Raw genomic sequence first — 16,679 nt, 5'->3', positions numbered from 1 at the left:
GAATAGCATCTGAAACTCATTGAGGTGGGGGGAAAAAAAGTATCAAATGTGATTCACTATGGTTTCAAAATGAAATATTCATTACTCCCAAGGCAATGACTGAGTAACACTTGTTCCGGGAGGTTGGAAAGCTGGCTCAGTTTCTGGAAAGCTGAGTCTTTCCTACCTTCAATAGGAAGTTTGGGTCAAGTCGGAGGCTCGAAAGGACATCCAGGATTGGGACAGTGAGTGAAGTATTCTCTATCAGTAGGTCACTGTGAATGGCAGAAAAACAAAAAAGTTGTGTAATGGTTTGAACAGAGCTGGGCAGACAATGACTTGAGAAAATCATTCATTACAGTATGAAAAGAAAGGACATACTTAGTTCCATTAAATTACCGTTTATAGTATGTTTCTTTAAAAATTGTTTTGACTGCAAAAAATAATACATGCTCATTATAAAAATTCCAATAATAAAGGTAGAAGCAAGCCTTCCATCACAATCCCCACTACCCAGAGAACACCACTATTTAGTTTGGTACATATCCTTCCCCGCAAAAAGGAAAAAGAAAACACAAAACATTTACAATGAAATGTGATAAGTATGAGAAACACATGTGCATGGTGCTACAGGAGCACAACGTTGTGAGAACAGTAATAGATTGTTTTTTTTTTTTTTGCTTTTTGAGACAGGGTCTTACTCTGATGCCCAGGCTTGAGTACAGTGGCGTGATCACAGTTCACTGTAGCTTCAACCTTCCATTCTCAATTGATCCTCCCATCTCAGCCTCCTGAGTAGCTAGAATTATAGGTCGTACCACCACATCCAGCTAATTTTTGTATTTTTTGGAGAGACGGCTTTTCACCATGTTGCCCAAGCTGGTCTTGAACTCCCGGGCTCAAGCGACCCACCCACCTCAGCAGCCCAACATGCTGGGATTAAAGGCATGAGTCACAGTGACAGATGCTAAAAGAAGACTATACAAAAGGAGATGAGCTGGCATCAGGCAGGTAAAGTGGGTGGCATAGTGCTTTGCCCATAGGGAGCATCCTGCTCAAAAGGACAAAGGCAAGAAATCATTGGACGTTTTGGAAGTAGCTGTGCACACAACTACACAAAAGAAGTATCACAAACTGAAGTTTTAAAAAACGCTTCTAGTACGATAAAAAGTTGCATTATGACAGAAACTTTATTATCTAGGGATATTGTTCACCCCTTCTCCAATACTGCCCTACCAATTACTATTTTTCAAATGAATGACAGCAAGCAATGGGTCTCTGCAAAGGGTCTGATGCAAGGTTGTGCATTAGAATGAATCACCTAGGAACCCAAAGAAGGTAGATGTCTAATAGGCTCCACAAATGATTTTAATGTGCAGTCAGGGTTAAGGACGCCCTGAAGAACATGTTAATGAAACTAAGGGATCATGGTCAACTTCTCCATTGGCCAAATTTAGATACCTAATCCTAAGCCAGACTTCACGCTCATAACAGGTATACCATTTAAAAGAAAGTATGTGGGGCCGGGCACAGTGGCTCACACTTGTAATCCCAGCACTTTGGGAGGCTGAGACAGGTGGATCACAAGGTCAGGATATCGAGACCATCCAGGCTAACACGGTGAAACCCTGTCTCTACTAAAAATACAAAAAAATTAGCCGGGCGTGGTGGCAGGCGCCTGTAGTCCCAGCTACTCGGGAGGCTGAGGCAGGAGAATGGCATGAACCCAGGAGGTGGAGGTTGCAATGAGCTGAGATCGCACCACTGCACTCCAGCCTGGGCGACAGAGCGAGACTCCGTCTCAAAAGAAGAAGAAAGTACGTGGACCTGTTCAAATATATACCTTTTTTTTTTTTTAAGTCAAATCCCATACAAGAGACCACATTACTACTGCTTTTTGCATACTGCAATGATAAAGCCCCCACAGTTGAGCCTCACTTAGATGGTGACAGAGTGCTTATCCACCTGAGTTCTTTCCCCACATCAGCGTGCTGGGAATCCCCTAGGATCTCAGGTAGGCTGGTGATGATGTCATGCTGCAGATTCTCTGGAGCAATACTGATCAGTTGCATGATCTTGGCGGTGAGGTCCTGCAGTAGAGGACACTATTAGAACTGCAGCACATTACCCAGAATAAAGAAACACTACCTACTTGTGAAATGCAGAACTGAAATTATTTGAGAGATAAACATAGTTATTTATCTCTGTACTTTGAAAAAGAATCTTCCCAAATATTTAATTTATTTAATAAATGATACCTACTCTTCGTATTTAAACTTTTCTGATGAAATTTAAAGGGTGAAGTATCTATGATTCTCAAATGATGAAAACTGGAAAAAGCTAATGGATGGATGGATGGATGGAAAAGTATGAATTTTCTATTTAGAAAGAGAAAAAAAAAAATACAACTTCCAAAAGATATGAGAAACATACTCTTTAAATTCAAGCGATAAAGTCCGTAAGCCTACCTTGCCATCCACAACTCTGTCAAGCCACTTTAGTTGACTAACAATGAGTCGAGGTATGTTGATTTCATCATTGGTCTTGCTAAAATGTTAGGAAGAGAAGACAGGGAACTTAGCCTTCCTGGCCAAAATAACAGCAAGCATTAATACTGCACAAAATATTTTAGCCATTCCATTAACATTTACTGAACACCTACTATGCATTTGGCACTGTACTAGACACACAAGTGATACCCAATATGCAGGAGATATATGCTTATGTATGTTGAGAAAAATGTCTAGAAAGTATGCTAAATATGAATAGTGGCTACATCCGGGAGGGTTTAGAGAAAAGGGATGACAGGGCTAGACAGCATCTCTTAATAATAATTTTTAAAAAGATAACATTAATAAATCTTAAAAACCGAATATGACAAATATTTTTAAAAGGTAAGACACTAATAACATCAATGAAGTAAGTGCTTAAAAAGGCAAGCATAAGTTGGGTGTGGTGGCTCATGCCTGTAATCCCAGCACTTTGGGCGGCCAAGGTGGGCAGATCACATGAGGCCAGGAGTTCAAGACCAGCCTGGCCAACACGGTGAAACCCTGTCTCTACTAAAAATACAAAAATCAGCTGGGCATGACGGTGGGTACCTGTAATCCCAGCTACTCGGGAGGCTGAGTCAGGAGAATCACTTGAACCCAGGAGGTGGAGGTTGCAGTGAGCTGAGATCCGGCCACTGCACTCCAGCCTGGGTGACAGAGCCAAGACTCTGTCTCAAAAAAAAAAAAAAAAAAAAGACAAGCATATATTTCTAAGGGAACACAGAAAGTCAAATTAGATTATACTCATAGAAGTACTAAAAACCATTTATAAATAAAGAAATGTTGGCTCAATTATCATTTTTCCAAAAATGATAGTTTCTGCCTTCCTTCAAGCCTCCTACATCTAAAGTTTTGGACCACTTCCATCTCCTTGACAGCATGGTCCTTGTTATTGCAGCCAGTCTTTTTTTTTTTTTTTTTTTTTGAGATGGAGTCTCGCTCTGTCACCCAGGCTGGAGTGCAGTGGCTGGATCTCAACTCACTACAAGCTCCGCCTCCCGAGTTTACGCCATTCTCCTGCCTCAGCCTCCCGAGTAGCTGGGACTACAGGCGCCCGCCACCCTCGCCCGGCTAGTTTTTTGTATTTTTTAGTAGAGACGGGGTTTCACCGTGTTAGCCAGGATGGTCTCGCCAGGATGGTCTCGATCTCCTGACCTTGTGATCCACCCGTCTCGGCCTCCCAAAGTGCTAGGATTACAGGCTTGAGCCACCGCGCCCAGCCATTGCAGCTAGTCTTAACTGAAAAAGACAAGCCAGGATGTAAGGTATCCAGCATGAGACATTTAGCTGAAACAAATTAGAAAAACCTTCAGTGGGTGCAGTGGCTCACTCCTGTAATCCCTGCACTTTGTGGGGCTGAGGCAGGCAGATCACTTGAGGTCAGGAGTTCGAGGACAGCCTGGCCAACATGGTGAAACCCCATATCTACCAAAAATACCAAAAAATTAGCTGGGTATGGTGGTGCACACCTGTAATCCCAGCTACTCGGGGGGCTGAGGCAGGAGAATCACTTGAACCCAGGAGGCACAGGTTGTAGTGAGCAAGATCGCACCACCATACTCCAGCCTGGCGACAGAGTAAGACTCTGTCTCAAAATAAATAAACCTTTAAACTTATTACTGTATCAGGACTCTGAAAAAATTAAAAAGGAGAACATAAAAATGACTATAATCCTGTCATTCCAGAAATGTACACTATTAACATGCATATGTATATGTGTGTATCTTCTTTTTTAAACAAAATACTGGACTGAACTATGTATTGCAAAAACCGCAATTACTTTTGCACCAACCTAATATAAATGCTATGTGTAACCTGGGTTTGTTTTTTTCAATTAACGCATGATATTAACTAGTTCTTTTTACAGTTATTAATGTGCACATAATATTCCTATTTTTTGAACATCTCAATTATTCACATTTATTTTAAAGAGTAATCTTTTTCAATATATGGAACACCTCACAAATTTGGATATCACCCTTGCAAAGGGGCCAGCTAATCTCTGTATTGTTCAATTTCAGTACATGTACTGCCAAAGCAAGCACTACACTAATATTATTTCATTTTCTTTTTTTTTTTTTTTTTTAAGACGGAGTCTCGCTCTGTCTCCCAGGCTGGAGTGCAGTGGCCCAATCTCGGCTCACTACAACCTCTGCCTCCCGGGTTCAAGCGATTCTCCTGTCTCAGCCCCCCAAGTAGCTGGGACTACAGGTGCCCGCCACCACTCCCGGCTAATTTTTTGTTGTATTTTTAATAGAGACGGGGTTTCACCATATTGGCCAGGCTCGTCTCGAACTCCTGACCTTGTGATCCGCCCGCCTCAGCCTCCCAAAGTGCTGGGATTACAGGCATGAGCCACCACGCCTGGCCAATATTATTTCATTTTCATTCACAGTTATTATCCTAGGATAAATTAGGAGACATGACATTAGGACTAAAGGGTATGCAAAATCTAAGGTTTTTGACACAATCTATTGCTCTTCAGACTCAATGCCTGAACTAATTTATATGCTCACTAGCAATGCACAAGCATGCCTATTCACCACACTCAACAAGGATACCCTGTGAGAGTAGGAAAAAATGCCTTTATTTTACTGTTTAATAGTTATTATTTACTATTTTGATATAGTGTTTTAAATTTGTGACTTTGCTAACAAAATTGAACTTTTAAATATTTGATGTTCTTGCATTTATTCTTTGTAAACTGTCTGTTCACAACCAAATGAACTTTTCTATTAGGCCGTTCATTTCTTTTTTAACATACTAATTAAAAAAAAACAGGTAGGGCCACATTCCAATAGTTGGAGAGGTTCAGGCAGGTTGATCACTTGAGCCTAGAAGTTTTGAGACCAGCCTGGGCAACATGGCAAAACCCCATCTCTACCAAAAAAACATGAAAATTAGCTGGACCGGGTGGCACGCACCTGTAGTCCCAGGCACTCATGGGGCTGAGGTGTGAGAATCACTTAAGCCTAGGTGGTTGATGCCGCAGTGAGCTGTGATCGTACTATGGCACTCCAGCCTAGGCGACAGAGTGAGACCCTGTCTTAACATACACTACAAAATTAAAAAGGTAAAGAAAAGTATTCAGAGAATACCTGATTGCAACCAACTGGCTACCCTCTTTGGAAACAACTACTGTTACCAGTATATTGTGTATCCTTCTACTAGGGATTATCCCTGAGCATAAGCAACAGACATTTAAAAAAAAAAAAGAAAATACTGTTTTTAAATACAGACAAGGTCTCACTACATTGCCCAGGCTGGTCTTGAAGTCCTGGACTCAAGCAATCCTCCTGCCTCGGCTTCCCAAACTGTTGGGATTACAGGTGTGAGCCACCGCATCAAGCCAATAGTTACTTTTATTGTAATCCTACCTATTTTTACAAAATCATATTAATAGATGAAACTTCAAAGACACTCCAGTAAAATTTTAGTAGTCACTTAAGAAGCATCACGATAAATATGACTTTCAGAGAAACCAATAGTTTTCAGAGTAACCTTTTCAGAGAGAAACTTAAGTAACACCGGGGTACTTCGAACATTCCATAACTCCACTTACTTTTCAAAAAAATATTCTGGCAACTTCTCAAATAAGGTTTTGATAATGGCAGGCTAAAAAAGAAGACACAGGGAGTTAGGAGATTATCTCAAAATACACAACAGAAATGTATAATCCCAGCTACTTGGGAGGCTGAGGCACGAGAATCACTTGAAACTGCGGGAGGCAGAGATTGCAGTGAGACGAGATTGCACCACTCCACTCCAGCCTGGGTGACAGAGGAGACTCTGACACACACAAACACACACACACACACACACAAAAGAAATGTGTAATTCTCTTTCCAACCAGAGCTCCGGGAATAAACACTTTGTTAAAGTTGATATCTTATTACAAAGATATCCACATGAATATGTCTTCATTTTTAGAATTGGAATTACTGGCCGGGCGCGGTGGCTCAAGCCTGTAATCCCAGCACTTTGGGAGGCCGAGACGGGCGGATCACGAGGTCAGGAGATCGAGACCATCCTGGCTAACACGGTGAAACCCCGTCTCTACTAAAAAATACAAAAACTAGCCGGGCGAGGTGGCGGGCGCCTGTAGTCCCAGCTACTTGGGAGGCTGAGGCAGGAGAATGGCGTGGACCCGGGAGGCGGAGCTTGCAGTGAGCTGAGATCCGGCCACTGCACTCCAGCCTGGGCGACAGAGCGAGACTCCGTCTCAAAAAAAAAAAAAAAAAAAAAAAAAAAAGAATTGGAATTACTATTGGAATACACAGATTTGCTATTGTGAAAAACTGAAAATGATTATCAAGACAAAGTTAAAATAATCACATAATCAAAATATTATTAAAAACAATGACGGTTAATCCACGAAATGCAGACTTTAAAAGGTTATCAAAGAGGTTGCAATGGGAGCTCTCCAGAGGAACAAGGGAGCTCTTAGACTGAAAATAACTAATTATCTTCACGATTTCCAGTGAAAAGGAAGAGTTTAAGAGTGTGAAAAGATTAGCAGTAGGGGAGAAGAGGAAAAATGGAGAACGGGATGGAGGGAAGTGTTCTGTTCCATATACATTTGTATAACTTGAAATATTTAAATTATATCAATGTATTGTCTATTTAATATATTAAAAGAGAAGAAGAGAAGGAAAAGGACAAAATTAAGATACATAAGCATCTAAAAAGCTAAATGGGAGATGATGGAGATACGAATATGATAAAGATTACAAGATATTGGCTGGGCGCGGTGGCTCATGCCTATAATCCCAGCACTTTGGGAGGCCGAGGAGGGCGGATCATGAGGTCAGGAGATCGAGACCACGGTGAAACTCCATCTCTACTAAAAATACAAAAATTAGCTGGGCGCGGTGGTGGGCGCCTGTAGTCCCAGCAACTCGAGAGGCTGAGGCAGGAGAATGGCGTGAACCCAGGAGGTGGAGCTTGAAGTGAGCTGAGATCGCGCCACTGCACTCCAGCCTGGACAACAGAGTGGGACTCCGTCTCAAAAAAAAAAAAAAAAAAAAGATTACCAGGTACTCAGAGATACACAGGATGTAGCTTTAAGAACGGGAATCAGATGCAGAGAGAATAAATGGGACTGCCAGATGTATTAGGCTAATAAGCACAGTTTTAAAACACAGACGTTACCTTACCAAACCCATCACAGCAACAGGGCTGTGCTAAAGCTGTTACAAACCCAAATTCTCCAATTAACCCTACTCTATCCTGTGTTCCTGCTATTTAGACTTGAGCATACACCACAAACCTCATCCATCAAATGTTCACAGAAAAAGTGACAGTCTTACCTGTAGTATGTCAATCCCCAGAAGCAGTTTGATGAGACTCTTAGAATAAGATGCACCCATACTGTAAAAAAAAAGAAATCTGTTTTCCACTTTGCTTTCCTTGTTTTAACACTTTTATCATTTTTTCCCAATAAAATTGGTTAAATACATAATCTTTAAAGAGGAACTACCCTGTTAGACAAGAAACACAGAAATGAGCAGATGGCTCTTTGCAAGGGATAGGTAGAGATTTGAAATTCTGTCAACACAGGTGAAACACATTCTAGAAAACACTGATTGTTAGGCTTATAACCACAAGCTTAGGAATTTTAAAGTTAGTTTAAATTCTGAAGAAGACAGCCTACACCAAAAATGAAATTTCAAACAACTGCGCTCTCCCTCCCCAGCCCCACGCAATTAGCGGAACAGACTGACTTTCAGCAAGATTCCATGCCTCCTCTCCACACCTGGCTTCCTCATCCTGCAGACGCTCACAAGACAAAAGGCAGTTCCTGAAACTGTCTTCATCCTCAATGTAAGACTCCAGACCACTAACAAATTCTTCTATTATCTTAAGGAGATTTAAAAAATAAAAAAGAATAAAATTTTTAGTTTAATATTTGCTGTTAAAAATCATTTTAGCCCACTCAACTTTATACCAGTGTCCTTAAATTCCAAATTCTAGAGTTATGCTGGCACAAGCAAAAATACCAGGGGAAAAATACATACTTTGGGATAGGAAGGGTGTCTCCTCAGGGTCTGAAAGAGCTTCTTTTGGAAAGCTATTTGGTCCACAGCTATGCAGAAAAAAGAAGAGCTGGTCACCAGTCTCCTACCACAGTTTTCCTTCTCTAAAAACCCAAGTTTTTTGCTTTCTTGCCTGACGAAACCAATAAAAATATTTTCAACCTAATTTCAGAGCCAAATCTTTTTTTTTTTTTTTTGAGATGGAGTTTTGCTCTGTCACCTAGGCTGGAGTGCAGTGGGGTGATCTCGGCTCACTGGAACCTCCGCCTCCCAGGTTCAAGTGATTCTCCTGCCTCAGCCTCCCAAGTAGCTGGGACTACAGGCATGTTTTTTGGTTTTGTTTTGTTTTGTATTTTTGGTGGAGACAGGGTTTCACTGTGTTAGCCAGGATGGTCTCGATCTCCTGACCTCATGATCTGCCCTCCTCAGCCTCCCAAGTGCTGGGATTACATGCGTGAACCACCTCGCCCAGCCCAGAGTCATGGGGTTATATCTAAACCCACATAACAGACTTAGCTTTGGCTGGGCGCGGTGGCTCACGCCTGTAATCCCAGCACTTTGGGAGGCTGAGGCGGGCGGATTGCTTGAGGTCAGGAGTTTGAGACCAGTCTGGCCAACATGGTGAAACACCGTCTCTACTAAAAATACAAAAAATTAGCCGGGCGTGGTGGCGGGCGCCTATAGTCCCAGCTACTCGGGAGGCTGAGGCAGGAGAATGGCATGAACCCGGGAGGCAGAGCTTTCAGTGAGCCGAGATCACGCCACTGCACTCCAGCCTGGGCGACAGAGCAAGGAGACTCCATCTCAAAAGAAAAAAAAAAAAACAGACTTAGCTTTGATAGCAGATAGCCACTAAGTGTTCTAAAAAAGACCTGCCATAACCTTAGCAAGACGGAATAATCTGTTCCCCAAAAACAGAATCTTACATGGCTTTATACATTTTCTTCTGAAATTATTCTGACACTGATATAGCTGCTTTCTGGATATTTATTTTTTCATAAGCAAACACAAAAGAAATAATACATAATATTTTTTCTAATAAAAGAATGAGAAATGCTTTACTTAACACGTAGTAATGAGGACCAAAGACTGTACCATTTTCTTTTTCCTTTTTTTTTTGGAAATGGAGTCTCACTCTTGTCACCCAGGCTGGAGTGCAGTGGTGCGATCTCAACTCACTGCAACCTCCGCCTCCCAGGTTCAAGCAATTCTCCTGCCTCAGGCGCCTGAGCAGCTGGGACTACAGGCCCACGCCGCCACGCCTGGCTAATTTTTTGTATTTTAGTAGAGACGAGGTTCCACCGTTTTGCCCAGGCTGGTCTCCTGAGCTCAGGTAATCCGCCTGCCTCGAGCCTCCCAAAGTGCTGGGATTATAAACGTGAGCCACCGTGCCCGGCCTGACTGTACCATTTTCTAAAAAGCAATTTCAACTTTGTCTCAAGATGGATGGCCCTCTCATTTCTAATCTTCATTGCCTCTCTATTTAGAAAACCCATGATTCAGTCCTGAGCTATTTCATTAAACCCACAGAATAAAATTAGATTAAAATATTACCTAGTTGATTCTGATTCTCTCCTGTTTTAAGAATAATTCCTGATATCTTAAGAAGCTTTACAAAGATGCTGTCATTTTCTTCAACTTCATTAGCAATATGAGATTTCTTTGTCTTTTTGGAAAGTGGTTGCTTCCTGGTTTCTGAAAATAGAAAAATTTTCAAGAATATGGCAAATAGTAAAGGAAAAATTAAAACTTAAACCCAGGAATAATAATCCTGAGAGGAAAACTGATGTGTTCCTTAAAAATTATACTAGGATTGATGCTGTAGTGAAATAAACTATCTTCAGCAATAGTGGCTTCCAAAACAAACAAACAAACAAACAGAATTATTTTCAACTACTGAGTTTTCATTTGAAGAATTCAAAATGTGCCATTTCTGGCCAGGTAAGGTGGCTCACGTGGTAATCCCAGCAATTTAGGAGGCCGAGGCAGGAGGATCACTTGAGCCAGGAGTTCAAGACCAGCCCGGGCAACAAAGCGAGACCCCCCTATCTCCACACATACACACACACACTAGTTAGGTGAGGTGACGCCCACCTATAGTCCCAGCTACTTCAGAGGCTAAGGCGGAAGAATAACTTGAGCCCAGGAGGTTGAGGCTATATAGTGAGCTATGACAGTGCCACTGCACTCCAGCCTGGGTGACAGAGTGAAATCCCCATCTCTAAAAAAATAAATTCAAACAAACAAGTGCCTAACAAGAATAACCCATGGAAATGTTTTCCATCCAAATACTAAACTAGCCAGTGTCTCTCAAGCTATTGCCTGCAAACCACTGTACTGGAATCCCTGGGAAGCTTATTAAAATGCATATTCCCGGCTGGGCACGGTGGCTCACACCTGTAATCCCAGCATTTTGGGAGGCTGAGGTGGGCAGATCACGAGGTCAGGAGATCGACACCATCCTGGCTAACATGGTGAAACTCCATCTCTACTAAAAATACCAAAAAAAATTAGCCGGGCATGGTGGCAGCCACCTGCAGTCCCAGCCACTCGGGAGGCTGAGGCAGGAGAATGGCGTGAACCTGGGAAGTGGAGTTTGCAGTGAGCCAAGATCACGCCACTGCACTCCAGCCTAGGCGATAGAGCAGAACTCCGTCTCAGAAAAAAATAAAATAAAATAAATAAAATAAAATAAAATGCATATCCCGACCAAGCATGGTGGCTCACGCCTGTAATCCCAGTACTTTGGGAGGTCGAGGCAGGCTGATCACCTGAGGTCAGGAGTTCAAGGCCAGCCTGGCTAACGTGGTAAAACCCCATCTCTACTAATACAAAATTAGTTGCTGTGGTGGTGCACACCTGTAATAGCAGCTACTCAGGAGGCTGAAGCAGGAGAATCACTTGAACCCCGGAGGGAGAGGTTGCAGTGAGCCCAGATCACGCCACTGCACTCTAGCATGGGCAACAGAGTGAGACTCCGTCTCAAAAAAAAAAAAGAAAAAGGCATATTCCATGCCATATACCAGAGTTACTGAGTCAAAATCTTGGGAATGGGACCTAAGAGTCTGAACTTTTTACAGTCTTCAGATAATAATCCTGATACACACCAAATTTGAGACTCAATGATCTGAATAAAGGGTAGACAGAATGGGGAAGTTTCTCCCGTATCATATCTTTGACTACAAAGCTCAGATAGGTTTAATCCCAAGGTTTTCTATCCATAAAAAGAAACAAGAGACAAGAAACAAACAAAGCCAAGTTTAAAATTTACTCTTCTCCCTTAATGATGCCATTCTGTTTTTTCCTTCTTCAATTCCAATCCCTTTTCTTTTCTTTTTTTTTTTTTGAGACAGAGTCTCGCTCTGTCGCCCAGGCTGGAGTGCAGTGGTGTGATCTTAGCTCACTGCAAGCTCCGCCTCCCGGGTTCACGCCATTCTCCTGCCTCAGCCTCCCGGTAGCTGGGACTACAGGCGCCCGCCACCAGCTCGGCTAATTTTTTGTATTTTTAGTAGAGACGGGGTTTCACCATGTTAGCCAGTGTGGTCTTGATCTCCTGACGTCGTGATCTGCCCGCCTCGGCCTCCCAAAGTGCTGGGATTACAGGTGTGAGCCACCACGCCCAGCCTCCTCTCCCTCTTTGTAATAAAGCCTTAATCAGAATGAAAGACCACTACCTTCCTGAATGAAATGTAAAACATAACCAGAATGAAAGATTCAGTTTGTTCGTTACTGACCAAGAGAACCCAAATCCCTTCTAATAAACTTAATTCAGAAGTCTCTTCTCTTTTGGAGAACAGTATTTCCAAAGTATAACATTTACTTTCAGTAATTTCCTATATTATTCCTCTTCAGTTTCAAATTTTCTACCAATTTCTCTACATTCTAATTCTATAATCCCATTACTAATCGACTATTGGAGCTTCACAACTTCCTTTTTTTTTTTTTTTTTTTTTTTTTTGAGATAAGAGTTTTGCTCTGCTGCCCTGGTTGAAGTGCAGTGGCATGATCTCAGCTCACTGCAACCTCCACCTCCTGGGTTCAAGCAATTCTCCTGTCTCAGCCTCCCAAGTACCTGAGATTACAGGTGCGTGATCCCACACCCAGCTAATTTTTGTATTTTTAGTAGAGATGGGGTTTTGCTATGTTGGCCAGGGTGGTCTCGAACTCCTGACCTCAGGTGATCTGCCTGCCTTGGCCTCCCAAAGTGCAGGGATTACAGGCGTGAGCCACCGTGCCTGGCCCACAGTTTCCGTTTCTAAATCAAGCCTATTCCTAATATGGTTTTGGACTTGCAATTTTTATCATTATAATTGCTGTTCAGCAAGCATTTTCATCTATTTCGGTTGAATTGACCAAGAATCAGACTTAAATTCCAATAACCTAGTAAGAAATAACTCTTCAATCCACAAGTTAGTAGAAGCTAAGCTATGAGGAGGCAAAGGCATTAAGAATGACATAATGGGCCGGGCCTGGTGGCTCACACCTGAAATGCCAGCACTTTGGGAGGCTGAGGTGGGTGGATTACCGGAGGTCAGGCGTTTGAGACCAGCCTGACTAACATGGTGAAACCCCTTCTCTACTAAAAATACAAAAATTTAGCCAGGCATGGTGGCATGCACATGTAATCCCAGCTACTTGGGAGGCTGAGGCAGGAGAATCGCTTGAACCCGGGAGGCAGAGGTTGCAGTGAACCAAGATCATGCCATTGCATTTCAGACTGGGCAACAAGAGCCAAACTCCATCTCAAAAAAAAAAAAAAAAAAATTATATAATGGGCCAGGCATGGTGGCTCAAGCCTGTAATCCAAGCACTTTGGGTGGCCGACGTGGACAGATCACTTTAGGTCAGGAGTTCCAGACTCCCCCTCTGGCCAACATGGTGAAACCCCATCTCTACTAAAGATACAAAAAAAATCGACCTGGTGTGGTGGCTGGCACCTGTAATCCCAGCTACTGGGAGACTGAGGCTGGAGAATCACTTGAACCTAGGAGGTGGAGTTTGCAGTGAGCTGAGATTGTCCCACTGCACTCCAGCCTGGGCAACAGAGTGAGACTCCGTCTCAAACAACAACAACAAGAACGATACCATGGACTTTGGGGACTCGAGATAAAGGGTGGAAGCGGGGTTAGGGATTGAAAAACTACACATTGGGGACACTATACACTCTTCAGGTGATAGGTGCAACAAAATTTCAGAAATCACCGCTAAATAATTTGTTTATGTAACCAAACACCACCTGTTCCCTAAAAACCTAGTAAAATAAAAACAAACCAACACAAATCAAGTTAGAACTACTTTAACAGAGGAAATGAGTGCAATAAATGAACTATCAACCTCCCCATCCCCCGCTCCCTTTTTGAGACACGGTCTCTCTCGCTCTGTCGCCTAGGCTGGAGTGCAGTGGTGCTATTATTGACTCACTGCACCCTCCGCTTTCTGAGTTCAAGTGATCCTCCCACTTCAGCCTCCTCAGTAGCTAGGACCACAGGCGCACAACACCACGCCCAGCTAATTAAAAAAATTTTTTGTAGAGATGGAGTCTCGCTATGTTACCCATGCTGGTCTTGAACTCCTAGCTTTAAGTGATCCTCTCACCTTAGCCCCTCAAAGTGCTTGGATTACAGATGTGAGCGATAGCATCCAGCCATAACTCCTTATATCCGGAACTCTTGGGATCTTTGTCAACCATTTCTCATATGGGCAGAGTCTGCACTGTTTCTTTGCCTCTGGTGTGCTTGCTTTGATATAGCTTTCCTTTCACATCACTAACATAGCATGTGTCTAGATCATAATATTTTTTTCCAAGAGAGTAAGAAAGAACATAAAGTTTTTTAAGGGTAGCGACTGTTATATCTTTGTGTCTCAACACCTAAATGATGTATAGCAGAAAAGTCTAACACTAATTCCTCTTATGGATGTGGAAACTGAGGCCCAGAGGGTGTGGGCATGCTCAAAGTTATATGCAGAATTCGAGGCAAAAATTCAGTCCTAAATCTGATATTTCTCCCTTAATTCTGTGCGCTCTATCCATTACACTTTGAAGATTCTCAGCACTTGAAAAGCAGGAACTTTATATCTCTCACATGCCTCATACATTGCTACAGGAAATAAAGCAACAAATGACTAGATACTTACTGGAGGCATCTTCGGTCAGGCTCTCTTTATCCTCAGATTTTGACAGTCTTCTTTTGGAAACCATTTTGACCAATGTCTTGTGCATTTAAATTACTTCCTAGAGCAAAATCGGGAAACAGAAGTTACCCTCTAGAAGATAAATTCTGAGAAGTTAAAGCTATTGTTCAAAGAAAACTGCTCTATCCAAAATCAGAGGGGCTCACATCTCCATATTAATGCTATCTAAATCTAGGTGTTAAGCAAATTTCAACTCACATCTAGCCAATACTACCTTCCTTTCAAGTCTTAGTTGCCTCTTTAGGCAGACTACTTTGCTGTTGCTGAAGGATAAAACCCATCGCTCTCCATCTGAGATTCAAGACCCTCCATTATCTATCCCCAGTATACCTGTCCTTTAACTCATTATTTCAATACAGTGGGTTAGGGACTGTGCTAGGTGCTGGGGTTACAACTGTGAACTAGACAGACATGATTCCTGTCCTCAGGGAGTTTACAGTATAGTGACAAATAGCCTTAATGTACTGAACTACAGTTTTGTAAGTGCTATAAAAGTACAGGTTCTATGAGGGCTTACTAGGAAATTTAACCTAGTTGCTAGTAGGGGTGGTAAAGAGAAGCAAGGACAATTTCTTAGGGACAATCTCCTCGAATTTTTTTTTTTCTTTTTTTTTTTTTTCAGTAGAGACAGTGTTTCACCAAGTTGGCTAGGCTGGTCTCAAACTCCTGACCTCAAGTGATCCACCCACCTCAGCCTCCCAAAGTGCTGGGATTACAGATGTGAGTCACCTGGTCTGAAGAAGTGATTTTTTTTTTTTTTTTTTTTTTTTTTTTTTTTTTTTTTTTTGAGGCGGAGTCTCACTCTGTCTCCCAGGCTGGAGCGCAGTGGTGCAATCTCCGCTCACTGCAAGCTCCACCTCCCGGGTTCACGCCATTCTCCTGCCTCAGCTTCCCAAGTAGCTGGGACTACAGGCGCCTGCCACCACGCCCGGCTAATTTTTTGTATTTTTAGTAAAGATGGGGTTTCACCGTGTTACCTAAGATAGTCTTGATCTCATGACCTCGTAATCTGACCGCCTTAGCCTCCCAAAGTGCTGGGATTACAGGCGTGAGCCAACCTGACCGACGAAGTGATTTTTAGGCAGGGACTTGAGGGCTGAAACAGGAGTTAGCCAGTAGAAGGCGTAGGAGAAGAGGAGTCCAGGCAAATAAATAGTCATACTGAAACAAGGAGATGTGGAGTTCGAAATGAGCCAGCAGAGGTAGGGGAGTGCCTGAATCACATGACCTTTTAATCTTGTAAATCAGAACCTTCGTGGTCTCAGTGCCTTTGCACAAAGGTGTTCTTTTCATCTGAAGTGCTCTTATTTGCCTGGAAATTTCTTTCTTCTTTTTTTTTTTTTGAGGCGGAGTCTCGCTCTGTCGCCCAGGCTGGAGTGCAGTGGCCGATCTCGGCTCACTGCAAACTCCGCCTCCCGGGTTCACGCCATTCTCCCGCCTCAGCCTCCTGAGTAGCTGGGACTACAGGCGCCTGCCACCTCGTCCGGCTAGTTTTTTGTATTTTTTAGTAGAGACGGGGTTTCACTGCGTTAGCCAGGACGGTCTCGATCTCCTGACCTCGTGATCCGCCCGTCTCGGCCTCCCAAAGTGCTGGGATTACAGGGTTGAGCCACTGCGCCTGGCCTGCCTGGAAATTTCTACTCAGACGTAAACATTCAATCAAATGTCATCTTCCTTGAAAAGCGTTCCTCCTATCCCTAAGGGAGTTTGCTACTGCAGCTTCCCTGCTCCACAGGGTATATCTAAGGGGGGACCTTACCTCACACTAGACTGGAGCTCTTTGAGAGCAGGAACCCAGTCTCACCTACTCAATGCCCCTAATGCCCAGCATAGTTACCAGCATAAAGAAAATTTCTGAGAATATTCAGAGTGAGAAAAGCTGGCAGGGGAAACGCTACAAGTTAACAAGAACTGTTTCAAG

The 16,679-nt window shown here is 42.9% G+C and overlaps 1 protein-coding gene and 1 non-coding gene across 3 annotated transcripts in view; both read right to left on the bottom strand.

The window, feature by feature from the left end:
- The window catches only part of LOC104667145 (FA complementation group D2), a 75,743-nt gene that overhangs the window by 58,342 nt on the left and 722 nt on the right, over positions 1 to 16,679 (bottom strand). For both annotated transcript variants that reach the window (XM_030927639.1, XM_030927635.1), the window contains exons 2-10: positions 14,702 to 14,798; positions 10,121 to 10,261; positions 8,549 to 8,616; positions 8,287 to 8,390; positions 7,841 to 7,901; positions 6,094 to 6,146; positions 2,448 to 2,526; positions 1,945 to 2,069; positions 167 to 254 (exon numbers count right to left, since the gene is read on the bottom strand). In XM_030927639.1, the coding sequence (XP_030783499.1) occupies positions 167 to 254; positions 1,945 to 2,069; positions 2,448 to 2,526; positions 6,094 to 6,146; positions 7,841 to 7,901; positions 8,287 to 8,390; positions 8,549 to 8,616; positions 10,121 to 10,261; positions 14,702 to 14,786 (804 nt within the window). In that variant the 5' untranslated portion in view covers positions 14,787 to 14,798. The remainder of the gene's footprint in view (positions 1 to 166; positions 255 to 1,944; positions 2,070 to 2,447; positions 2,527 to 6,093; positions 6,147 to 7,840; positions 7,902 to 8,286; positions 8,391 to 8,548; positions 8,617 to 10,120; positions 10,262 to 14,701; positions 14,799 to 16,679) is intronic.
- Positions 4,475 to 4,576, bottom strand: LOC115892120. The gene has a single exon (XR_004052013.1). It is a non-coding gene; the product is annotated as a U6 spliceosomal RNA (small nuclear RNA).

Source organism: Rhinopithecus roxellana, chromosome 1 (genome assembly GCF_007565055.1).
Source record: "Rhinopithecus roxellana isolate Shanxi Qingling chromosome 1, ASM756505v1, whole genome shotgun sequence".
NCBI classification, from domain to species: domain Eukaryota; kingdom Metazoa; phylum Chordata; class Mammalia; order Primates; family Cercopithecidae; genus Rhinopithecus; species Rhinopithecus roxellana.
Note: the sequence above shows the minus strand (reverse complement) of the source record. Positions and strands in the feature narration are given on the sequence as shown.